This window comes from Antechinus flavipes, chromosome 5 (assembly GCF_016432865.1).
Source record: "Antechinus flavipes isolate AdamAnt ecotype Samford, QLD, Australia chromosome 5, AdamAnt_v2, whole genome shotgun sequence".
Taxonomy (NCBI): Eukaryota; Metazoa; Chordata; class Mammalia; order Dasyuromorphia; family Dasyuridae; genus Antechinus; species Antechinus flavipes.
The window spans coordinates 129,948,642-129,976,609 of NC_067402.1; the positions used below are offsets into that span (position 1 = coordinate 129,948,642).

General features: G+C 34.2%; 1 protein-coding gene across 1 annotated transcript in view; it reads right to left on the reverse strand.

Annotated features, from left to right (window-relative positions):
• MET (MET proto-oncogene, receptor tyrosine kinase) overlaps positions 1-27,968 on the reverse strand; it is a 154,792-nt gene that overhangs the window by 14,727 nt on the left and 112,097 nt on the right. Inside the window, exons 11-16 of the mRNA XM_051962768.1 lie at positions 26,706-26,924; positions 15,567-15,713; positions 13,393-13,549; positions 13,002-13,142; positions 7,731-7,961; positions 2,551-2,631 (exon numbers count right to left, since the gene is read on the reverse strand). Of these exons, the coding sequence (XP_051818728.1) occupies positions 2,551-2,631; positions 7,731-7,961; positions 13,002-13,142; positions 13,393-13,549; positions 15,567-15,713; positions 26,706-26,924 (976 nt within the window). The remainder of the gene's footprint in view (positions 1-2,550; positions 2,632-7,730; positions 7,962-13,001; positions 13,143-13,392; positions 13,550-15,566; positions 15,714-26,705; positions 26,925-27,968) is intronic.

Below are 27,968 nucleotides of genomic sequence, written 5' to 3' on the forward strand. Positions count from 1 at the left end.
GTACTTGCAATTTGGGGAATCAGGATTCAATATATATAAGTAAGACAAATATTTTATCAGAATCAGAAAAATCAATGGAAATTTAAAGTTATTCTATTTCCTGAATGTCCATCCAAATACAAATGACAAAATTCCTCATTATCCACATTGCAATGTTATAGTTTCTCCTCTGCAAATGAACAAACAAAATTCATTTTTCAGATTTTTCACCTACAGAAAAGAATCAAGTCAAATTGAGGAGCATTTGTCAAGCACCTACTATATACCAATCACTTAAGCTAAGTCCTGCCACATCTAACTAACTAATAGGAAACATCAATTTGATATGCTTGGATGATTTTGTCATACTAATATTTTACAGAATGAAATATTTGCTATAGTATTTAGCATTTGTTCAGACTGCATGATTTTGGATTTGTGGATCTGAAGAATATTACCATAGGGTTAAATGAACAACTCTGCCACTATTTTACCGATTTGGAAAGTAGGACTCAGAAGAAAATGAATAGTCTGCTCAAAGTCCCAGAGCATGTCAGTGCCAGAGCAAAGAGAATATTTTCTGATTCCAGTGATATGCTGAGTATATTAAGCATGTTGTGTTTCTTGATACAAGCTATAACAAGAAACATATTTAAGAATGCATCATTTGCTTTTTTTTTTTTAGTTTTTGTATAGAGCAAACATGGTTTATCTTCAGGTCATATTTTTAACAATTTAGTACACGGAATGTAACCAAGAATCCTAAAAACCAAGAATAAAAGATCCAAGAAGTAAAGAACTTGGAAAGAAAAACAAAACAAAACAAGACAAAACTTGCTATCCTCTGAAATACAAGGTGTCCCCAAATTTGAAGCTAAAACTTCATTAAGACTTCTCTGAAGCTCTGAATCTGTCATAAAACCTGTTCAATGGAGCTTTTGTGTAGATGGTACTCAGTCCAACATTCAACACTGATTCCCTTTAATTTAAGTATAATTCTAATCTTGCTTATCTTATTTTTTAGATCATAACAGATCAGAAACTATAAGAATGACACTAAACTAACAGAAGTAAATGCTGACCAGCTAAATGCAAGGGAGGAATTGGAAAACCTACCACATTGCAATGTAACATAATACTTAATTATCATTGTTTTGCTTTTGGAGGCAGGTTGGGTAGAGCTCAGGGGGGTAGAGAGGGTGGAATCAGAAAGACTTGAGTTCAAATTTCACTTCAGATACTTACTAGCTGATACTACCCTGGACAAGTCATTTAATTCTTGTTTGCCCAATTTACTGGAGAAGGAAATGGCAAATCACTCTATTATCTTTGTCAAGAAAATCTCATTGACAGTATTGGCAAACTATGACCCTCAGGCTCATGGAAAGTCAGACATGACTGGACAATAACAACAACAATTTTGATTCTGAGTTATCAAGAAAAAAATTACATAATATTCTATATATCCTATTTACAGACATGTAGAATTATGCAACATTTTAGGATTATCTCAGTCAATAACAATTAAAATACAATGGGCATTTCAATGAGTGAGTTTCAATTAGAAAAAAATAATTGTAAAAATATCTTTTACCTAAAAAATTAAAAACGTATTACTTCACTAGATTGTTAAAATGATGCATTGAGGTAGGTAGTGTAAGCAACAATATTATCTCTATTTTACAAATGGAAGAATTAAGATTCAGAGAGATTTACAGCTTTCCCAAAGTCATGTAGCTTGAAAATGATAGAGCCTGGACGCAAGTAATTTCTCCTGTTTTTAAATTTAATCTTCTTTATATGAAACCTCAACTTACATGGCATACTTATTTTTCTTAGATGTTCGTAATGAGTTGCTATTGTATTATTTTTAAATTTTCTGTTGGCGTACTTTCCTTCCTTTATCTTATTTCTTTTCTCTCTTTTTTAATAGGAGTTTTTTTTATTACTTTAATGCCTGAGGATGAAATGAGTCATTTTTATTTTATGTGCCAACATATTTCCAATAGTTTCCAAAAATCATCATTTGCAAAACAAACATCATTTGCCAGACTTAGCCAAATTATACTCATCTCCTTTCACCTACACCCTTTTTTTTTATCAGTTGTATAAGGATAATTGTTTAAGGAAAACATTTTATTGACAGTCTCACTTGAACATATTTTCAGGATTAGATCCATGAATTTCAATAGCAACTGCTTATATCTGTAAGAAAAAATGTAAATTAATTTTTTATTTAATTATCTTCAATTTGATAGTTTTGAGAGTCAGTATGCAATAGTGGAAAAAACTGGCCTCAGAGTTAAGAAGTTCTGGATTCCACTTTTTCTGACACATATAGGCTGCCTCCTCTGATATTAACTGTGGACAAGCTACTTTATATTTCACAAACCCAACATGACTCAGAGATACAAGCTGCAGAACAGGTGCTGCTATCTATTGGTGAATAGATTTTCCTTACTGAGAATTTGTTTTCTATAACAATGTTGTTATAAGTTTAGTTCAACAAAAAAGAAAAAATACTCTCTTATTTAATAAATCTTGGCAGAAGTATTATTCTGCAATTCTTACTATTCAAGGACTTCACAGCACAATGAATCTTCTTGTCATCATTATCCAATAAGGTCCCATGATATACACATCCAAAATGCCCTATAAGAAGAATAAAGAAGATTATTTTTTTACTGTACTATTTTTCAATAATCAGCAATTATTAATACCTTTTATGAGCCCCGTTGATTTCAAATTCTTTGTTTGCAAATTTATATAGTATAGACTTTGATTAATGAAATGATTTAAGGAACATATAGTAAAAGCCATATTGCCTTTTTTTTGTAAATGTAATACATCTATATCTATATATATGTATACATTAATAAATGTTTGAGTAACTGAATAAGTGTATATATATATGCACATATACATACATATATTACAAATGATCTAAAAGGCACTATCAAGAACATGTATGCTAAAAAAGGATGTGGAATAATTATGTTATGAGAATAATGTATGATTAATAGACAGTTGAAGTGCTACAAGAACAGAGGGAAGGTTTCCAATGCTTTATGGTTTTTTGTGGAAGAATCACAGAAAGACCTGAACAAGAATTATTCTAAAGGAGATAGGATCGTCCCACAATCTGAAGAAGTGGAGGGATGATTGTTGAGATATTGATGAGATCATGGCCCTCTGATATTGATATGTATGTATATAGGTGTATATAATGTACACATAAATAACATGATATGATCTTTATAGTTGACGCTGATAGGCTAATATCTAAATCATACATGAACTGTGTTATTGTGGTTGTTCAGTCATTTCAGTCATGTCTGACTCTTTGGGATCCTGTTTGGAAATTTCTTGGCAAAGGAGTAGTTGCCATTTCCTTCTCCAGCTCATTTTGTAGATGAAGAAATTCAGGCAGTCAAGGTTAAATGACTTGTCCAGGGTCATACAGCTAGTAAGAGGTAGAGTTGGATTTGAACCTGGGAAGATGAGTCTTCCTGATTCCAAGGTCAGTACTCTATCCCCTGTGCCACTTAAAACCATTATTGATTGGAGTTAGGTTTCAGGAATATGAATGAATTTATAAGTTTGTGTAATACTGAAATATTTTCATTCTATAGGATCTATTATATAATAGAATTTTCTTACTCTGGATTGGTTTAATTTTGTTCATTCAACATGACTCAATTCAACAAATTCATTAAGAACCTACTAGGTATCTAGCATTATGTTAAGTGCCATAGAAGGGAGCTTCAATCTTATTTACTTTAATATAAGATAACCTAGATGTGAATGAGAGGTAAACAATATGTGATGTAAAGTTTAAGGGGAATCAAAGTTATTACCATGGAGGGGAATCAAAGAATGTGTCACGGAAAAGGTATTATGCATACTGGACTTTAAAAAATTGATGAAATTTCAATAGTTAAATGGAACACAATTCTAGACATAGAGAATAATGTGAGAAAAGATATAGATAGGGAAAAATGGAGGACATCTGGGACTTAGTGAGTAATCTGGAGGAAGTGTAGAGTATGTTAAAGTGGCAAAATATGAAGTAAAGCTGGGCAGAAGATTTAAATGGGAAGCTAAAGGAACTGGATTTTAGATAATAGGGAGCCATTGAAATACAATTTTCTGTATTTCAATATTTTCTATTTTTTTTAAGCTTTTAAAGCCCTATGTAACCTGGCTTCAAACTCCCTTTTCAGCTTCATTGCACATTATTCCCATTCCCACACTCTGTAACCCTGTTCAACTCATCTGGCTCTCTCTTAATTCTTCACATAGAATTCCTCCTTCTTCCCTTTGTTGTGCCTCTGTCCTGGCTTTCCTCAGTGTCTGGAACGTGTTCCATTCTATATCTTCACTTTACAGCTTTCTTCTCTTTCTTCAAGTGTCACCTTCTACTTGACATTTTTCCTGATCTCTGCAACTGCTTAATACTCTCCCTTTCAAACTACCTTTCAGTTAATTAGTTTATATTTATTCTGTCTCTATTTATTTATCAATTTCTTGTCTTCCCTGTTCGAAAATAAGTTCTGTATAAGTAGGTTCTTTTTTTTTATAATTGTTTTTGTATCTGTGGCATTTAGCACAGTGCTTGAATGGCTGATTGAAGAGATCTTACTTAGAGGAATTATATAATCAGATCTGTTTGTACAAAGAAGATTATTATAGGGAGAATGAAAGCAGGAAGACTGTTAAGAAAACTAGATGAATGAATGTCATAAAGCAAACTTCCATTCTTTTAATGAACAGAACCTGAATCACCAAAATAGTATTATTAAACATAGGTTTTGAGAAGGAAAGGATATAAGAGACTAGTTTTTTGGAAAAAGGATTTCTACCAATTAGTCACCATTGACTACATAATTTAAGTTGGCAGGGGTTGCAAGTCATTAGCCCAAAGTAGACTCACTTTAGATTCATTTCACTAAGCTCCAACTCACTCTAAGCAAATTGCTTTCCAAGTGGCAGTCATGTAGGCAATTTCATCATAGGTGCCAAGTGTCTGACTGCTTAGTCAATGATTTTAGGATTAAACTCAGGCAAGTGGCAGAATGAGAAAGTCCAGCCTGTTTATCCAAAGGACCCCTATCAATCTAGTTCTGTTCAGGGAAAATAGAGACTAGTCCATTTGCTTCAACTTCTGCATTTAACTGTTGAGGAAACAAGTAGAAGGAGGTTAAATGAGGAATAGATATATAAGTACTGTGGTAACTTATGACAGTAAATATCACTTGATCTCCCTGAATCTTAGTTTATACATCTGTAAAATGAAGGAGGGAAAGGTTGGACTATGTGGACTTAGAATCAGGTCCCTTCCAGTTCTAGATCTGATATGGGATTTAAGTTCACAGAGTGTGTGATCCATTTCGGGAAAAAGTACTCTTTTTTCTATACTACTCTGCCCCTAGATAGCCAACTTACTATCTTGGAGTCTCAAGTTAATCTCTTGGATATAAAATGCAGATGGCATGCTGATTTGTATCAGTGAAGATGTTTCTATACTGATAAAACCACAGGTCCAGACTCCCCCCCCCCCAAAAAAAAAAAAATAAAACCCTCCTCCAAACTCCAGTGAAATCTCAGTACTAATAAGCACATATAGTGGGTGGAAAAAGTGCTGGACTTGAACTTGAGTCAGACAGAGATTTAATACTTGCCTCTGACTGGTTTTATAATCCTGGTCAAGTTGCTTACTCGCTAATTCTCAGTATCCTTATCTGTAAAATGGACATTGTTGAGGTAATAGATGTGTGTTCCAGTGTTTTCCTGAAATATTTCAAACTTAGACTGTCTCCAAACCAAGCAAAGGCATATATTTGGGATAATGCACCCAGGGGGCTCTTCTCCCTAGGGAGGCAGTAGCTTAGCCTGGTTGAAAGTGGTTCCTTTAAAGACCAAGAGTATCTAGGACTGGCTGATGAAAAGGCAGAATGCCACTATAGGGAAAAGACAAAAAGGACTCTGTACGATGCACTTGTGATTTCCCAGGGGACATCATGGCCCCTATCTAAGTGGTGGGGGGCAGGGAACCATAAAGCTAATTATTGTTAATAAGCTTAGAGTTGCTAAAAGGTATGAAGAATTACCTAGGGACAGGCAGAGGTGGTATTTTAGAGAATGTCCCTTCTGTGATTTTATGGCCAATATCCTATTTAAGCTGTATAGCCCTTGGTCAGCTCATTTCCCTGTGTTCCTGTGAGGCTCATGTGAGCATGTTTATCTCTTAAAGTAGAAAGACTTTTGCTGATCCCATCAGTCATAATACTTGTAAGTCCTGCCTGACAGGATTGTTGTATATATCACACACATACATAAAAGGATACATAAACATACAAAGTAGCACATGTTATATACATATGTATACAGTGCAAATATGCCCATAAATATATCCATCTATCTGAGCATATAAGTATATTCATATATGTTTACATATATATATATATATATATATATATATATATATATATATATACACAAACAAATACAAGAAGTTATTGTATAGTGAATAGAACACTGGACTTGGAATCAGGAAGTCCTGAGTGCGTCTAGCTTTAGATACTTACTAGCTACATGATCCTGGGCATGTAACTTAACTTTAGTTTCCTCATATGTAAAATAATAGCACTTACTTTCCAGTGTTGTGTGGATCAAATGAGATAATATTTGTAAAGGGCATTGTAAACCTTACAGCATGGTTTATAAATGTTAGCTATTATTATTATGTAAAAATCTGTTATCATTTAATGTTTATTGTAAGGATCAAAATGAATAATATATGTAAAATACATTATGATTCTGAAGTGCTATACAAATGTGATCTGTTATTATTAACACAATCTGTATTTATAAGGCAAAAGGAAAGGGAATACAATGAATTGAAGAATGAGAGAGAATTCTCTCTGGTCACCAGTTTTCTCCTCTTTCCTCCTCAAGAACCCCTCAAATGAGAATTTGACCTAGTGTTCATTTAAGGTAAGTTATCTCATCAGCTTATTCACCAGGAATACAACAAAATATTCTTTATGCCTTTTAGTAGTATCTCCAGAGGAAAGGTTTCAAGATTTAATTTTGGATTGAGATAAAAGATTTGAGAGAGGAAAAGGAATCTGGAATATACTTTCTATCCATATCTTCTTTTTCTGGGTATTTTATTTTCTTGCAAAACATTTTCAACTGTTATTTATGCTAGCTGTTACTGCTATCCAGGAAGACTGCCTTATTATTAATACTCGCTTCTCCTTTATGTAAAGGAATTAAAGTGCATTGGAAAGTGATATATGTTGCTCGAGGTCAAGGTAATGCTATAAATTACCATTCCTAAGAATGCTGACATGAGGTGCTGTGAACTAGGGCTTTAGAGAGAGTTAGTCACTGTTTTCCATGTAAAGAGACATTGGAGGGTGACATCAGTGAAAATGGTTGCAATTAAAAGCAGTAAAAAATTCCATAAAAATGTTCTTGTCATTATTAAAAAGGGTGATAGAGGAAGGTGATTTATTTCTGCCTGCTTTGGAGATGACCAAATTACAGCAGTAACAGAAGGACCACATCTCAGGAGATTTGATTTCCAACATGGTATGTATGCAGAATGGAAAACAAAAGCTTTTATCATTTTTTTTTTTGTTCTTTACATTACTTTTGTTACATATATATATATGCTTACCTATTTGCTGAAACAGAACATAAAAAGCTTCTATAAGAAACTAACAAAATCAGAGAATACTTGCCTCTTCCTATGATTTCATTGAAATGCACAATCAGGCTGTTTGGCCCAATAACCACATGTTGAACGGCTTGGACCAGGTCTGGATTTAAAGCGCTGATATCAATGTGGACATGATTCTGAAGCAGCGGACTGGATATATCTGAATCTGCACTGGTTAGGATGGGGGACAAATCTGTCAGAGGATAATGAGCTTGTCTGCAGGATCCATTCTGAGAAGAATTTGGAAACTGATCTGCAAGAGGAACCTACATTATTAGTATATGTTTAAAAGACAATGAAAAAAACCTTATTTATTAGAATCAAAGAGATATGGGATAGTCTAAAATAATACAAAGTTTGAATTGTACAATTAAAAAAAATCAGCTTCATTCCTTTTAAGGATTTATAGTTTATTTTAGCTTAAAAGAATTGATTCTGCCAAGACAAAATCCCTATATCTGATTCAATGAATAGATAAGAAGGCTTTGAGATTTAAATTATATTTAAATATCTTCTCAAAGTTTGTTCTCTTAAATCGATTAACTATTTGGAAATCTTGGGAAAATATTTGGGAAATAACTTAACTCGCAGGATTTTGTGAGGTTCTAATGAAGTCATACATTGGTTTTAGGACCTTGGCCAAATCACTTATACTCTGAGCCTTTAGTATTCTCTTCTACAAAAAGGACACAAGCCCTCTAGGTCCTACCTTATAATAGGGCTATTGTGAAAAAATAAAAATTTAGCCTGTTTTCTGTCTCAATAACCATGGATCCAGAGCTAGAAAGAATGTCAAGTCATCTGGTCCAATTCCCTCTCTTACTTATGGGAAACTGAGTCCAGGGCAGTAAAGTGATTTTGTCACCCAAATAGTAAACAAAGGAAGTGGAATATGAATTTATATCCTTTGACTCTAGAGCTCAGGCTCTTCTAGTTCAACATACCGTTTCCTTGGAATATGTATATCAAATTGGTGGAAAATGAGTCAAAGAGTTTCACTAGATGTAACTACTATATTGAGAAATTCTAATAATAATATACATATTATACATGCAAACACAGTTGGGCAATTTTCTTGTCTTGCAAAAGCCTAGCTCACACAAAGGAAAAGGAAAAACAGCTTTTGGTTAAACTATTATTTTTAAAAAATAGAATCGGATCCATGGAAATTTAACCCCCCATTCCAACAAATGACAGAAATAGAGTGAGATGGAAAGGAGAGAGAGAGAGAGAGAGAGAGAGAGAGAGAGAGAGAGAGAGAGAGAGAGAGAGAGAGAGAGAAGGAGAAAGGAAATGGAAGAGTGAATTCTATTGGAAAGAATCTGATATGTCTTTGGGACATTTGGGAATGGCCTACCTCAATGGTGGCTCCTCCATTATGAGATTCAAGGTTAATGTTAGAAAAAAGAGCCGTTAGAATTGCCTCTGTTTGGTTTTCTTAACACTGAGCCTTTCTTTTATGCTCAAGTTAAATGCACTTAAAAATCCTTTCTTAAAGGAAAAATAGACCAAAAAGAATTTAAGAGATAACTGCCCAATCTCTAAGACCCAGTTTGCACTGTCAGAGAGGAGCCTGTAAGGGCTTAGGATGGGAGTCCTGAAACATTTTGTAAAAAAGAGCTACTCTTTGCTAGAGCCTTGAGATCACTGAGATTCTGACACAAGCTCTCTGTCTCTGTGTCTGTCTCTGTCTCTCTGCCTCTGTCTCTGTTTCTCTGTCTCTTTCTCACTCTCTCCTTCTCTTTCGCTCTTCCAGTGAAATCCCTGAATGAGGGAGTGAGACTGCTGGCAGGGAGTTCCTGGGGAGCAGTCAGGGAAGCAAAAGGAATGTACTGACAATAAAGTCTTTGAGTGGAAGGAATGTCCTTTCCAGCTGGGAAGCTTTGCTTCCCCTTCTAGCAAATTAAGGAGACCCTTGTGAAAGGAGTGATGAGACAAGGGTGGGGGAATCTTAATCTGAAAATGACAATAGTTGAACCTTACATTTCAATAGTGCTTAACAGTACGCTTTCACAGGTGTACTCTCATTATGATCCATTATTAATGAATTCATGTAAGTAAGGAGGCTAAGACTGAGATGCTAAGTGACTTGTTCAATGTCATGTATCTAAAAGATAGCAAAGCTATGTCTCAGATCCACATTTCTGAACTCTTGAGTCCAATGTATTTTTCCACTACCCCATACTACTCAGGTGCTTCCAGCATTGGAGCCCTGGAATCAAGAGGAAATGTTAATTGCTTGTTAGCGAGCAGGTAAATGATGCTATGATCCTTCCTACTTTCCTTCCTTCCTTCCTTCCTTCCTTCCTTCCTTCCTTCCTTCCTTCCTTCCTTCCTTCCTTCCTTCCTTCCTTCCTTCCTTCCTTTGCAATTGGGGTTAAGTGACTTGCCTAGGATCACACAGCTAGTAAATGTTAAGTGTTTGAGGTCAGATTTGAATTCAGGTCCTCTTCACTTTAGGACTGGTGCTCTATCCATTGCAACATCTAGCTACTCCAGTGATTTTTTAAGAGGAATAAAAAAAAAATGATGGCTTTATAAAAGGTGTCCCCAAAGTCTTAGTGCAAATTAAACCTTTGGATGATTTTGGAGCTGTTGAGTGGTGCAATGAATGGCCTAGAGTCAGGAAAACCTAACTTCAAAACCGCCTCTGATACTTAATTGCTAAGTGATCTTAGATAAGTCACTTATCCTTAGTTCCTCAGTTTCAGTAAAATGGGGAAAAAATAACACCTATCTTGCAGGATTGTTGTGAGGATCAAATAAAATAATAATTATAAAGTGCTTAGCACATTGCCTTGCTTCTAGCATTATATAATTTTTAGCTATTAATATTTTTATCTTTAATAATAAGTTATTAAAAACCTAAAATTATACTAAACCATTTGAGACACACTGTATTTCATTTCACAGGAAAAACAAAGCTGTAGCTTTATGTATATATAATTTAGTGTTAACTGCTAAAAGGTAGAGTATATGGTCTACATAACAAAAAGACAAAGTGAAAAATAGAAAATAGAACTAAACAAAAAGTGAAATGACCAATTGTTCTGATGAGAAATGGGAGAGAATGTTACATTCCATTTTATTTTTCTCACTTCAATAACTTCCATGTAGCCTATTTTGATTTTATCTTCCCTGGATCAGTGGATCCAAGAAGAATCAGAGATGCTGCAGCCAGAGAAAATGTCAAACTAAAAGGCAGATGCAGGTAGGAATATAAGAATCATATAGGCTCAAAAAGGCAAGGAGGAACAAGAATGGAAATAGATTTCCAAATTCCTGGAAATACAGGACATAGAACCTCCGCACTGGACCTGGAAACTCTAACAGTCCCTTTCAGGATAGCCTTTCACTGCTGCTATCAACGCTTCAAGCATTTTATCTGCTATTGGCCTGAAACTAGAGGCTGAGACTATGGCTAGGAGCTTCATTTACAGCTGGCAATCAGAGCAGCTGTCTTATGTCTTTAGTAGCTGGATAATTGTTATATTGGCCATATGGATTAGGGGGTTGCTGCTGAACCTAGACTTTAGGGACTGTTTAAAACTGCTAAATCATTGACCATTGAGAGAAAAAAGTTCTCTGGCATGGAATGCCTTAATAGTTCTTCAGGTAGGTCTGACTTTTAATGTGCTTCCCCAGAGGTAAAATACAAGGGAAATGATTTGCTGTGTCAATGACTGCATTATAATCAATTCAAATATTTAGGAGTTGATTGTGGATTATCTTGTACATTGGCTACTTTTTAAAAAATATTGCTAAATAATGAATATGATAAATAAAAGATGACACTTAAAACATTTGAGGTTCAAGCATTTGAAATTCAAGAAGCTATGATGAAAGTTTTGGTTGGGAAAAGGACATTGAATCTGGATTAAAATAAGTTTTGGAGATTATCTATGAATTTTCATTTTTCTTACAATAAAAAAACAAGAAAAATAAGACAGCAAAATATGGTCTACTAAAACAAGCATAATGTAATATTTATGTGTGTACAAAGTAAATGGCAGCAAGTTATCATAGCAGCTAGTTTAATATATGAAATTACATAGGGCAAAGGTCATGGAAGAAATAATGCAATAATGCTTTGTGTTGGACATACAGGGATGAATGAATAAACCTTTCAAAATATCAGGAAACTGGTGTAAAGTAACAAAGATTTGAGTTGCTTAGTACTATCACCCTTTGACTTGATGAACAGTTTCTAGATTTGCAAGTATTTTCTAAGTCTGATTTACTGTATTTGTCTAGTGGTAAATATTCAACCAGGAAAATGCTCACAGTTGACTCACATCCTGAAACTTCTAAAGGTAATAAAATGGATAAAATGTAGACACTGTACTTTTGCCAACATATTTTAAATTAAACAATGTGAAATGCTCCAGTTAATTTGGGCATTATTTGGTATGGTATTTTTTTTTTTAGAGCAGGTGATGCTAAACATTTCTTTATTTCTCAGCATAACCAGATCTTTGTTCTGTATTAGACATCAAAATAGACTTAAAAGTCAAGGAATACTTCAGGTGCTAGGTTGTGAAGTTAGTTATCCACCCTCCCAGACAGCAGGCTCCCTGAGGAAAGGTACTATCTCTTCTCTATATACAGTATATAGTATTTCCCCCAGGCCCTAGCACAATACCCTGCATATGTTAAGCATTTCATAAATCATAGTGTTTGTTATGGAGCAACATAGTTGCTGAAACGATATGCATATTTAGATTAAAAAAATATAGATCTTTGCATAAGGTAAAAAAAAAGGCCAAGTAATGGCAAGTTACATTTGACTCAAATGTCATTTTGATCTTATCTGTCCTGACTTAATTTTTCAATTAAAGGAAAAAAATGGGAGTTGTGATTTCATTGATGTTAGATAATTCCCTTTGTCCATTGAAATCAGCAAGAGCTTTGTCATTTTGAGAGGTTAAATGACTTGCCTAGGCTCATGAGACCTTTATAAGTGACTTGAGCCCAGATTTTCCTGATGCTTAGACCAGTTCTCTAGCCCCACGAAACACCCTAATGCTCCTAATTTAGTCTCGAGAAGCCTCAAAACTTTTTCATGTGCTTCTCAAACAATAATGAAATACCTGTTCCCTTGTGATTTCATGGTTCACTTTTCTCGGGGAGAATAGCTGAAAGGCCCTAAAAATGTAATGAGATATGGGTCTGGTTCTAAATTAAAATTTATCAAACTCTTGTTGGAAAGTTGCATGTAAAAGCTGGAAGGAAAAAAAAATCCATCTTGAAGTACATACATGGGTATTTCTCAGAACAATAAACTGAAATATACCTTCTGGAAAAGTTGCTCTGTAGTCTACAGATTCATTTGAAACCATTTCTGTGGTAGGGCTCACACTTCGGGCACTTACAAGCCTATCCAAGTGAGGAGTGTGTACTCTTGCATCATAGCGAACTAAGTCGCTGCCCAGATCTTAAAATAAACAAACAAAAAAAAGAGTTTGTTAAAGACTTCTCTGTTCTGGGTCAATGATGATAAACTCTAAAACTAAAAATAAAATGTTTTTGATACAAGCTTTAGGTTCTCATTAACATCTTGGAGTAAGTGGAATGTAGATGTCTTTGAAGAATACTGCTGTAAATATGTAGACTGTCTGAAATGGAATTAACTTTCCAAAGTTTTCCCTCTCTCTCCTTAAAAAAAAGAAAGAGAAAAGATGCACCTTTAATCTGCTTCCTCTTTTTCAGCCACAGAAAAAGCCCCAGTAATAACAAGAGCAACAATGATATCAAGACGACTCCAACAATGAGTCCTGTGAAATTCTGATCTGGTTGTACTATCACTTTTCCAAGCACAGTAGAAGAAACTGCTTGCGTCCACTACAATGAAAAAAATAAAGAAATAGCATAATATACATGGAATTTTGTTTACAATATATTCAATAAACTGAGCTTATTATTTCTGAGAGTAATATGGTATATGAACATTATTGTAATTACTTCTGGCGATGGCATTATCTCCTGCAGACTTTGAAAGTAGGTTTCTTCAATTTTTTCTTGTCTCTCTAATTGTCATTGAATGTACATCTCCATCTTAATTTAACTTATGAACTGAAAGACTATATGAATTGTGTGTAATTTGACCTCTTTGAATTTTACATGTTGTTAAGACATCATTGTATATTGCATTACAGCTCAACAAATGATAAAAGTTTATGTTTGGTCAGGTCATTCTACTGCTCAAGTTCCTTTACTTGCTCCCCTTTGCCTAGCAAAATAAATAAATAAATAAATAAAATCCTTAGTTTTTGATCTTTAGAATCTGATTTTTTTTTTAGCTTATGTCACCTTACTTTTTTAAAAGGTTTTTTTATGCCTCTGCCAGCTAGACTTACTTACCATTCCTTGAACTTATTATTCTGTATTTCTTCTCTCTGTGCCCTTCCGTTTTCATATACTGTCCTTATTCCTGGAAAGTATTTGCTCCATCATTCTGACCTGCTTGAAATACAATTTGTCTTCTAATATCCAACTCAGTTGTTACCTTTTTCAGGAAGCTTTCTTTCATCTACTCAGAAGGGAAGTAATCCTCTCTTCAGAGCTGTCAGAAAATTTTCTTTTGTATCTTCCCTATGCATTAAGTATATTATTTTTATATTATTTTTTTTACTTTTTCTTATTTTCTTTACAGTACTAGGTTTTTAGCACTCTCATTTATTTTTGAATTTCCTTTGGTACCTGGCATAATGCTTTGCATACAGTAGAAGCTTGAGAGATGTTTGCTTATTAGCAACATGGAAACCAGGGATTCCTGGGCCCTAGTTGGCATATTGACTGAGGGATTAAGTTCCTTGCACTTTAGGCAACTCTCTAAGACTGAGTTGCAGAGAAACTACTGACCTATACTGACTGGTAGAGGAAATTTCCTCACTTGAGAGACACTTAGACCAATATAATCTCAAGTCCACTTCAGATGCTTTCTTTGCAAAGACTTGGGGCTAGTGAATTCCAATCTATGAGACCAAGTGTTAACCTTTAGTGCTTTTTTTCTTGCTTTCTTGACCTTTATTCAGTTTATAGCTTTTCTAATAGATTTTAAGAACAGTTATACATTCACCTCTTTGCTGAGAATAAATTAATAACATAAATATAAATTTTTCATTTTATAGTTTAACTGGCAATATTATTGTCCAGTAATTCCCAAGATCTTTTTATTTTTATTCATTTTGTGAGGGGCTGCTTTTAATTTACTGGTCATGTTGAGATGGCTGAAGTTAGAGATGGAGATATGTTATGGACAAATTTGTAGAGACTTTGGGCTGATATTCAAGGTCTTCCACAGTCTGGAAAGCTCCTTGCCCTCAAGGGGTATATAATCTAATAGAAATGATAAAATGCACACAAAACTATAATATAATTTAGAATATGCTAAGGATTAGGACCAGGAGATCTCCATGGAGGGGACTCCCAAGGAGAATCTGTAGCTGTCAGTTGCATACTGTCTCAGAAACCCATAAAGAGAAAAATAGAGTGGGAGTGACTGATTTGGACTGTCAGGAACTAGCTAAGAGGTCATCTGTTAAATAAAACTTTGTGGAGGTCATTTATTTAATGAGACTTTAAGACCTACTGACAGATCTTGCTATTGTCTAGGAAATCTTGTTACTTGCTATTTGGAAATGTTGCCTCAGCCAGGCTTCAGAAAATGAGCTTAACTGGTAGGGGGACAATGCAACTCAAACCTACTATTTGTCAACTCACAACCAAGAATCCAGATTGCCTTGATGAACTTAAGTTAACATACAAATGAGCTTTTAGGATGTATTTTAAGGTAGCAAGTGACATAATTACACTGGCATCCTTATTAATAAACATGAAAGTAATTCAGGAATCCCACCTCTATATTTAGCTCGCTGTTCAGTTTCAGCAGGTCACTGGGGACTGTACATAAGACTGTTTCAGAGTGCAAGCGGATATTCTCACAGCTTTTATTTCCTACTTTTAACACTTCACCTTTTACTGCCTCGGGGTCAATATCATTTCCCTGGAAGAAAAGAAAAAAAGATGTTGTTCATTAGTATCCTTTAGATCTTCAACAGCTACCAGGAATGTTCACAACTGAGGTATATTACAAAAATACTGTAAAATTAAAGCCTATTTTTTGGACTTAGTTCATAGGTGGAATATATTAGCCTCCCTTTTTTCCTTCCTTCCTTAATTCAATTCACTTATTCATAGTGAACACTTTAAATCAGCATCCCAGAAATTAAAGCATTTATTCTCTACTTGTAGCTGTAGTTCACATTTCTATGACTCTTTAAAACAGTACTTTCACGATAACAACCCTGGAAGGATTATTATCTCCTTTTTCCAGAAGAGGAAATGGAGGCTCAGAGATCATAAACGTGTTGCCTGGGAACACATAGCTAATAAGTGATACATGCCAGCATTTAAATCAGACTTTTCCTGACACAAGTCCAGTACTTTTTTTTTTCCTGCTGCTAATATTTTAGCTACTATTAGCAATAGTCTTTACATGGTGTTTTAAAGTTTGTAAAGATATATATATATAAAATCTTCTTTACTTTCACAAAAACCCTGTGAAATAGATGCTATTATCCCATTTTACAGATTAGAAAACCAAGGCTAAAATACAGTGTCATACAAATTCTATTTAAGGCAGGATTCAGGTCTCCTTGAATCCAAGTCCAGCACCATGTCATGCTTCCTAGCTGCCTACTCCACAATGCCTCTATTAATACAGAATGAAAGTATCATTTTTCTCCGAGTCCTTTTTTCAAGGAAGATAACAATAAGACCTGTCATATCAACCTATTATAGTTGACTTGAGAATGAAATGAGAGTGTGTGTGTATATATACACATATATTTGAAATTACTTTTTTATAGTACTTTTCAAGTTTTTTTTTCCATGTTTGCTATGATTCTCCCAGGCTGGAAAGGTTTCAAAGGATTATAGCTTTAGAGCTGGAAGGGACCTTAGAGGCCATCTGACCCAAGCTATTCCTTTTCCAGATGGAGAAACTGAGGGATCATAAGTGTTTTACTCCAAGTGATACTCTGCCAGAGCAGAACTTGAACCCAGTTACTATTATTTGAATCTGGGTTTACACACACACACACACACACACACACACACACACACACACACTATGAGGGCAAACCTAGCTAAGTTTGAAGATACCCATCCTAGAATCCTACCTCTGTAGCTGAACAGAGCCTCATAGACTATTTCTTCAACAGAAAATTGGACACTAGGTGAAGGAATTTTTTGGTCCAATTTATGCCTGCTGTCTAATAAAGCAGAGAGATATTTTAATCTGTGCCAATGATGGGGGCACCGATACTAATGAAGTCATGTATCCTTGAAATGCTGAACAAGTTATTGCTTTTTAGGACTACTTTAGGTGCTAATGTCAGCCTAATAGAGAGGGCAGACAGAACTTTTTAAGCAGCTTCTTAAAAAGTTTTCTGCTAACTTGCATTTTTACATTTCCATGTATATTTACTTTTTTGAAAAAAATCCTGAGATTGCACTTGATTCAATGACACATATTTGGTTGCTTGCTTTCTTCATTACCTTGACACATTAGGAAGATTAGGACTGAACTCCTTTGTTTCTAGGTGTTTTTTACTACAAAATACTTTGTTACTAATACACACACACACACACACACACACACACACACACATATATATATGTATGTATACATGTGTGCACATATGTATGTAATATATATATAAACACACACATATATATATATATCTGATTTCTATCTTTGACTTTTTGGGTTATACACTTAATTGCTATTTTAAAAAAGGGATTAAATCTATGATTTCATTGGGACAAGGAACTCCCAGGTGAAGAAATCCTTTTCTACCAATGCAGGTTGTCACCTTTCTACAATTCAGTTACAGAGGTACTCCTAGAACACTGATAAAATGACTTGTCCAAGGTCACACAGGTAGTGCTCTCTATTCAATATGCCATGCCATTATATGGTGTATTAAAGAAACCAAAAAAATAGATTTGGGAACAAAGAAATAGCCACAAGCACATTATTAGGCTACCAGAACTGAAGATAGCACCCACCTATTAAAGGAACTACTATTAATTTGAGGAAAGATGTGTTAATAGAAACTACTTTTCTTAACCTTTATATATATACATATGCCTATTAATATACTTTAAATGTGACAAAACCATACCACAGCAAACATGAAAAAAACCTTGAAAAGAACTATGAAAGAATATTTTTAAAAATGTGATTATATATATTTTAAATATACTCTCATTTTGTTTTTAAGTCAACCAGAATAAATAGATATGACAGATTTTATTGTTATCTTAATAAAAAAGGGCTCAGAGAAAATACTTCTTTGTGATAAACTAGGGTTTAGGTAAGATACATATAAATACAACTTTTTTCTAATGAAAAGATCATGTATGTTAAATGAATATTAGGCAATGTGAATATTTCACTGAACTGGGTCCAATACAGAAGGCAATCTAATGAGAGGTCCATAAATTTAACTCTTCGCCACCAAAGGGCCTCAACTGACAACTTGTTGGTTAGCTCTGAGATATGCATTCACATATTGAAGAGAATTCAGAGAAGGGTAACTGAAAAGATTAGAGTTAGGGAGCTTGATTTATGAGAGAATAAAAATGTGGCTTTCTTGGCTAGATAATAACTAAAGTGGGGGAAGGGAAGAATACATTATATCTACATTTACAAATACTCATTCTTTGAAGTCCTAGAACTCTTCAAATAAGGAGCTAACAATACTGCCAAATAAATATGCGGCTTAAGAAAAATGAATCCCAGACTGGGTAGAGCTACTTTTTTTTATCCACAAAAAACTGAGAAACTTATGATAAGCAAACAACATAAATCTCCACCCAACCTTGAGATGAAAAAAAAAGAAAAGAAAAGAAATAGAAAAAAAAAAGCTCATGAAATTGCTTTGAAAGTATGAAAAACAGGCAGAAACTGGAAAATATAAGTCACATATATGAAAAACAACCAATGGTCTGTTTTGTTCTAAAATGATTAATGTCTAAAAACAGGATGATGAAATTCATCATGTGACTCGGTAGAAATCAGACTGAACAACAATTAAAACTACTTCCCTGTCGACCAGGATAATGGACATATCCCCTCTCACAATGAGTTTGCATGTAATGTGAAGATGAATACTTTGTGTAACAGAAATCAATGTCACTTCACCTTGTGTCAGAAATCACTCTCTCCTTCCTCACTTTGGCTAACATTTCTTTTTGCAATGGTTTCACCACTATAATGCCAGGATCTAAGTGACTAGAGGCCTGGGTAGAACAAATAAACTTAGACTAGGAATTGAGCTGGTAAAAAAAAAAAAAGTCTAATGATAAGCCCAATAAACTCCCCAAAGTCAGAGCTCAAGTTTGGGAAAGCATCTGAGGTACAGAGGAAGAGACAGGTGTTCTTTATTGAGGTAGGAAAAAAGGTATAGAATAAAAATAATAATCCAGAACTAAAAGAGTCAAAGAGATTGGGCCAAAGAGTGGGCAGGATTATGTCAAGAGCCAAAGATAGGATTTGAGAAAGAGGCATGAGAACATCAGTCACAAGAATTAGACTCATTACTTTAAATTCAATATCTTTTGAGATCTGCACAATCTGCCTAAGATTAGAATTGACATGTAGGTTGGCCTGAACTTTGAGATGGAAGCAAAGAAAGATTCAAATAGAATAAGGGACTGAGAAACTCAGTAACAAGACAATTCTTGATACCCATTCATACTCTGAGGCTAGTTCTAACAGATATCTATGAATTCCTAAACCTGAGTAATTTCAGCTAAGTATCAAGTTCCATTTTTCTTTGGATTCCTCTTTGTTAGGACTTAAAGTGCTATATTTTCTTTCAGGTCCCAGAATGGATTACTACTCTCTCCTCAGTTTGGGAAATACGAAAACATTCCTTCTCTAATCTATATAACATGCCCTTCCAGGGACCTATTCAATCCCTAAGAGTTAGCTAGTGAAAAGGAATCAGATTTAGGGATCCTGCTTCTAAATGACAGGAAGACATAACATTTGAATAAGAAGAGGTTCTTTAAAGCTAAAATGACCAAAACCTTGCTCTGTTCCTGTAATATTCTCTCTAAAATGTAATATTCTCTGTTGAGGTTTTCTTGGGGTCTCTGGAGGTAGCCTTCGTTTCAGTTCAGTAATCACCATAAGTGCAGTCAGGTGTTAAAGTCCAAATCCTTTATTGTCTCTTTCAAAGTCTTGTCTCCTTTCCTGGGGCCCGGTTAGCTTTCTTAAAGGCCTTCTGTAGTCTCGGTTCCAAGAGCTTGAGCTCCTGCCTCCTTCTCTGGCCTCTGAATCTCTCAGAATTCCAAGGGTTTGAGCTTCAGACTGCAGCCACTACAAAGGAGGGTGATGGAACGAATCTGTCTCAGCCTCTGAGAGCTTTTAGTGCACTTGTCCTTCTGGCCTTGAGAGCTTCTTGTTTATATGCCCCATACTGAATAGACACCAATCATAATATCATTAGGAAATCATTATTTGTTATAGGATTAAATCAATGCTAAACTAGATTTAACCATTGTCTCCTCAATTCCACTTAGTACCTTGTTTCAAGTTCTGGCCCATAACATCTCCTTGTAGGATTAAATCAATCATACTGAACTATACTAAATTAGATAACTATTTGTCTCTATCAATTCCACTGACTTAGTACCTTGTAAGAATCCTTTGTTTCAAGTTCAGAATTCTGGCCCAAAACATATTCCATCTAGCTATGGAGCTTCTATTACTGATCTCTTTGTGTTATCTCCTCTTCAAGTCCATTTTTTCCAGGCTTTTCCTGTTTCTGCTCACTCCTTTTGGACCAAGTCCTTTGTATAATCTCAAACTCTGTCTACTTATTTGCCCCTGTGGTAGCCTATAGTGTCATGTCACCTTTCTCAAAAATGCCTAATATCTTTCTATTACCTCCAATTATAGGTATTATTACCTAATCAATAAAGTTCAAACTCCTTAATCTGTAATCCCTGCCCTCAACACTGTGTCTACTCTCTTAGTCTTATGTCATACATCCCTATTGTCCACTCAGTGTTACAACTAAACTGAATTATAGCTTGTATTTTCCCATATATGTTCCGTATTTTCCTACCTTCGTTTTTTTTTTCACCCTGTTATCTATGTCTGAAGTTCACTAAATATATATTAAATAGTATGGTATGCTGGATAGAAAGCTGGCTTTGAGACAGGAAGATCCAGGTTCAAGTTCTTCCTCTGACATATTGCCCAGGTATTCCTTGGTAGAAGGTTAAGTGTAGGAAATAAGATTTTATGTAGGATTTACTATGCACCAGACATTGTGCTAGGTACTTTTATATATATTATCTCATTTGATCCTCACAAAAACCTTGTGAGGTAGGTGCTATTATTATCTCCATTTAATAGTTGAAGAAACCGAGTCAAAGAGAAGTTAAAATGAATTGACCCGGAAAATACAGCTGATAAGTATCTGAGACAACCACAACTCCAGTTTTACTGAGTCTAGGTCCAATATTCTATCTATTGCATTGTCCCTTGGCAAAACCCTTATGACCTTGGATAACTAACTCTTTAAGATTTTAAGTTGCAGAAAATGTGCTGTAACCTGTATTTGTTGAGAGTTTTGCCATCTGGGAGTTCTCTACACAAAATGAATCACAGGTCTACTTTTTATTTTAAAACAGCAGTCAGGTATGTACCCAAGGAGTCAAAGATAGAAAGATCTTATATATACACCAAAATATTTTTGTAGTAACAAAGAACTAGAAACAAAGTAGATACCAGGCTAGTGAGTAATGTCTAAATATAAAGGTAATGGAATATTACTGTTTCACAAGAAACAATGACTAAGAAGAATACACAGAAGAATGGGAAAACATGTGAAATAGGAACTGATGAAAATTTAAATAACAAAATCACAAAAATGGTATGCACAATGGCTATAGATGAGGAATGGGAGCAGGTACTTAGTTTAAAGAAGAGGAGATAAGAGTACATAAGAACTATCCTCAAATATTTGGAATGTTATATTGAAGAGAAAATGGCTATAACAATGCAGATGGAAAGAAAAACAACAAAAAGACCAATGTTGTCCCAGAAGAGGAAATGAGAAAAATATGCTCCCCTTCTTTCTTTCCAGAATTGGGGCCATTGAACATACAACTATGTTTGGTTGATGTGCTGGTTCATTTTCCTGCATTGATTTTTTCTTCTTTTCTTTCTTTCTTTAAAAAAATTCTTTGTTTATAAAGGATGACTTTCTAAGTAGAGAATGAGAAAAGGGGCATATTTTAAAGAGAAGACTATTGATCAAAAAGGAGTTCTCAATAAAAATTTTAAAAGTCAGCAGTATAATAATAAAAAAAATAAGTCAGCTAGTATTTATTGTGTTTACTATGTGTTAAGTGCAGGGAGTACAAATACAAATAGAAGCAGTCCCTGCCATTAAAAAGCAATCCTAACAAGAAAAGTAAACATGTAAAATGAAGCTTAAATGGGTTGGGCAAGGAAGAGCTAGAAGTATGAGGAAACATGGGAGCATGGTAAAGAAAGTCTGGAGGGTCAGGCAAAAAACAAACAAACAAAAAAAAAAAAAAAACAAAAACAAAAACAAACCAAAAACCAAAAACAAAACACTTCAAACTATCTTAGACTATCTCAGACATTAATTGAAGCATAATTTCCAGATCAATAGAAACAGAAAATCCATTGCATTTTGCCCTGTCCTGAACATATCATTTTAAGAAAAACAATGATATTAGAAGCCCTGAGTTTGAATCTTGGTTCTTTTATTTGTTTCCTCTGTGGCCTTTGACAACTCAAGTAATTCTCCCACATTTAGTTTCTTCATCTGTAAAATGAAAGGTTGATATAGATAAATTCCAAGGTTCTTCAAACTTGAGAACTATTATCTTATATAATGTTATGAATCCGGAATGATTATGGAAGAGGATGGTTTGGAAGATGAAGTACCTTGAGATGATGCTATGCAACAATTAGTTGGAGAAAGGGGAGCCTGTACTTAGTTTAAGAAAGAAGAGATGAGTACATAAGAATTATCCTCAAATATTTGGAATATCACATTGAAGAGAAAATTGACTTATTTTACTTGATTCCAGCAGGGAAAACTAACTCATAATAATGGGTTGAATTTAGTAGAATAGCATTTTGAGTTCAATATTATTTCTAAAAATTGTAGCTTCCTTAGAGGTAAACTAACTGCCTTTCAGAATTGTTGGCTTCCCTTTCTGGAATTCTTCAAGTGGAAGCTGGATGACTACTTGGTGGAAATGTAATGAAGGTAAAGATTGAACTAGATCTAGGAATCTCTTGGAATTCTGAGGTTGTGTGATTTTGGGGGCGGGAGTGGGGGGTGAGAGGAGAAAGAGAATTACTTGTCTATCTAGTCCTCTCTAGCTGACTTCTCAACAATTGACTGTATGACTACCTACTAGGACATCTGATTTGTTATACTTTATTTTTATTTAGCCAAACTTCTGGAATTTCCCCTCTGGGCTTACCCTGTTGTGAAACAAATTCCAGCAAGATATACTATAAAAATATTAATACTTGCAAAATAGAGGAGCGTAACTATAATACATACCAGAGAATTAGGAAAAAAATAATATAATGTTTGCTTGGGCATTATTTTATTTTCATTTGATCACCAGAAGCTTGTGCATGTTTATTTCACTTAAAGAATGAATTCTAGAATTATCTGACACATAGTTGTAAAATCTCATTGCTATGAATAGTATTTTATTTAAATAAAATTAATATCATTTTTAAAAAAAATCATGTTGATAAAAGTATACTATATTGCTTACAACAGTCAAATTAAAAAAAATGTAGATAGATGGTACAGTGCTTAGGGTGTTGGATTTGGACTCAGGAAGACCTGTATTCAAATGTAGCCTAAGATACTTGTCATTCAATCCATTTGGCTCAGTTTCTTCAATTGCAAAATGGGTACAATCATAACACCTGCCTCCCAGGGCTGTTGTGAGAATGAAATGAAATAACATGTAAAAAATGCTTTGCACACCTTAAATTTGCATAGAGTATAGTATATTAATGCTAGCTATTTAGTATAATAATAAAATTTATTAAAAATAAAACAAAAAGTCATAATTAGCATTGTCTAATTTCCAGCTTTGGTCATAACCTACACAATATATTATTGAAGTTTCAAGTCTATGTTGAAGAACAACTGAGTGTACAATTCTGTTGGGATCTTTCTGGACAAAGTGTGGCCACTGCTGGATGAAGTGTGGAGATGACAAATATTTCACCTCTTTCACGAAGGCATTCCTAAATTCCTATATATCCTATTTGGATACTATGGCCTTCTCCAGAGACAATGAACAAATCCTACCTTGACAAGAATAGCTCTTAGATACATATCAGTTTAAGAATACTAAATGTGTTTCTCATGGGAAAATAGAAAGCCAGGTAGTTATGATACATTTTTTATTGATGAGAAAACATAATCAAAACAGTCCAAAAAGTTGCTCAATGTTGCACAGCAAGACAAAGTTGGAGTTAAACTCCAATTTACACTTTCCAGATTGCAAATACAATATCTCTATTATTCCCTACTGCCTTTCTTGATCCAGTTCCATAGATAACAGTATCATGAATGAATATATTAGCATATAAATATAATTGCAATATAAAATAAACATACTATGTGCCAAATGCTATCACTGATTACAGATACACGACTTCCTACCCGGGAGTTATACAAGCATAGCATGAAATGAAAGGCTTTTCTTCACAATAAACCAGTGAATTTTTCCCAGGGAGTGGCAAACATTGCTTCCTCTCTTACTGTCTTTCTCACTACTCATTCACCTCTGCTGTTTCAAAGAGAGGCACAGATTTTAATTTGCTTGATCTCAACAATTGAGAAAGGACTAAGATCAGTATTAGAATAAGAACACTTCAGCTGAATCCTGTTTTTCACCACAAATTTTCAGCAAAATATAATTCAATTGGATTCAATTCAATTCAAATGAAGGAAAGTATTTGGGAGGTAGTATTGTGATATTAAAATCATATATTTGAACACATTCCTGAAAAGCATGAGGTTTTTTGTTTTTTTTTTTTTGCTCTCTCCCACTAACCCCAGCTATCTCTCTTGATTTATCCCATGGGATAGAAGGCTCTTTCACCATCTGACAAGCCAAACAATAATACTTTATGGAAATGAGATGAAAGTCCTTGTGTCAATTTGTATAGACTTTTTTGTCCATGATGGAAATAGTGCTAAATGATTCTGAAGAAAATCATGTCATATCATGTTTTTCTTAGTCAAGCAGGTTTTGGGAGCCCTGAGTGAGAAGTATTAACTTAGAGAAGAAGAACTCCTCTTTTCTATATAAGGTTTTGCTTAGAGGGACAAGATAATAGGGCCATTTATCTCTAATCCTCAAATTATAGATGAAATAACTTAAAAAATACAATTTTCCTGAGTATAAAAATATTCTCACATAAAACTTCTTGTTTTCATTACGAGGAACCAAATGGATTCTTTCAAATGGCAAATACAGTAATTTGTTGAATGCAAAATATGTCACACTAGATTAGTTTTATTGAAAAAAAAGATGTGATAAAAGCTCTTTTCCCCTTTCTAAAACTAATTAAAGTAGTAGATAAAAGAACTCTGGTTTGGTAGAACAGTTTGTTCACTGAAGCAGGCTACCATTTAATTTCATGCTGTGCTTGTTTAATTATTGTAAAAAAAATCCAACAAACCCATGTATGTACATATGTGTGTATGCATGTACACATATCTAAAAGAATATTTTATGATGTAGATGAGAGAATACTGCCAGAAAGAATTCTGGTTTCACAATATTTTCAATGCTTAGGAGATGAAGGAATATAGCCTATTTTACCTCAAAAGAGGATAATACTTGTGTTCATACTGGAATCCAGGTAATCCTTTGGAAAAATCAATTCTAATTATTTAAGTCAGTTTGCTGATGCTTATATATTTGGCCACTGTGACATAAGTTACAAATGGTAATATAAAAACATGTTATACCTGTGGTCCTCTTGTTCATTTTTTTGGATATTAAAGACCAAATCAATTAGAGCTACATTTAAAAAACAAAAAACAAAACACCCCTGAGATCTTTCCCCAGGTCTATCACTAGCTAAACATACTCTCATCATTTAGCCTCGTTGTGCCTCAGTTTCTTTCTCAATAAATAATAAGTAATGGAGATGATGATGAAGTCAATGATGGTAGTTATAAGCCTTTAAAGCTTGCAAATTATTTTCTCATTTGACACTCACAACAACATTGTAAGATAGGTATAATTATTTCCATTTTATAAATGAGAAACTGAAGCTTTGAGAAATAAGTGGTTTAACTAAGCTCACAGAGCAGTTTAGATTAGATGATCACTAAAATTCTTTTAAATTGCCTTTATTTTTTACTATTCCTTTCTATTCAGAGGAAAATACCTATGAAGGGTTTCATGTACTTTTAGGGCAATTCAAATTCCATTCACTAATTGGTTGTTCTGACATGACCACACCTCATTACTGAATTCAATGATTATAAAATAGGAGATAATTATAAATGATGGATTTACTTACCAAAAATGTCAAATTTTATCTTTAAATTAGGACATTTAGGAGTTCAGGAAAATATAATACATCTGCAGGATAATGTATTCACAGGGAGCTTTTAATGGATCTGGGTCTAACACTTATTGTTACTTTTTTATATGTACATAATAAGAAAGACTTCCCTCCCCCAATTCTTCACAAAGAGATAGTCCACTATTAACACTTCTCTTTAATGATATGCCAAAAAGATTTGTGTTTCAGAGCTTAGTTATTTGCTGATGTAAAATGTGTTATAATTAAAGAATACAATCATTTCACTCTTAAAACTAAAAAGCCAATTAGGCTCACGTTGGTGATTTAAGGGAGCATTTAAGCATTTCTTACCTTAATTTCTAGTACATTTTCGTTGCCCATTGAGATCATCACTGGCTTTTCAAAAGGCTTAAATACAGGATTATGGACATAAATGAGATCAAAGTAAGTGGAATGGATACCATCAAATATGAAAAGAGCTTTTGTTTCCAGGGGGGGTTGCAGATTTAGCTGTTGTAAGGAAGGAGTCGAACAACAGATTATCTCTGAATTAGAGCGATGCTTACATGCCTGTAGTGAGAAACAATTAGCCACTGTAAATAAGCAGATCAAAAAAGTAAACAATATCAATAATAACTTTCAAATTTTACTACAATATAGAACTTAAAACTGTTCTTTTAAACCTCCAATTTACTGCTTAATGTTAAATCCTATCTAGATAGAGCAAGCTATTTCTACACAAGCCTTAGATAAGCTTGCCTTGTCTAGCATAATCCATGCTGTCATTTCTGAAGCTAGACCTCCTGTTTAGGTTTACCTAATTATTTTCTATTCCTTTGAAAATAAGACAGGGACACACGGGGGGATATTACCTCATCTTCTGTCACTTAAATAAAAGAGAATGGAGAATTTTGCATATTGGCAAATATTCCATTCCCAAAGTCTGTGCCATTTTCTCTGGCTGTCCCCCAATCTTAGAATGCTCTACCTTCTTATGTTGACTTTCCTGGCTTCTTTAAAGTCCCAGCTAAAATCTGACCTACAAGAAGTGTTTTCTGATTCCCTCCTCCTTTTTTTCTAATGCCTTCCTTCTATTGATTATTTCCAATTTATCCTGTCTATAGCTTGTTTGTATACAGTGTGCATGTTGGCTCTTCCATTAAATTGAAAGCAGGGACTCTTTTACCTTTCTTGTTATCTTCAATACTTAGCACAGTACCTGGCACATAGTAGGCTTAGTAAAAGTTTATTGACTGACTGCCATTATTGAAGAAATATCCCTTTCAGATTATATTCCAATTGTGTCCTGATTTTTTATGAAGTTTTTTCAGTAAACATCAGAACTCTGACTGATTTCTGACATCTTAGGAAATGTGATTTCCTATTATTGCTGGTAATTAGATCAGAGTAGTTATGCTAAGTGGCATATTTATGGGTAAAGTGGCTGATCTTTCCCAAGGACAATGAAAACAAGTGTCAGTCTCTTTTAATTTCTTTCTCTTAGAAAATTATAAGGAGCATGATATCTTTTACCCACATATGGAATTACTTAGGAAATAAATAATCAAAAATAAGAAACTTGGAATTGTGCTCAGATATTTTATTATAAAAATC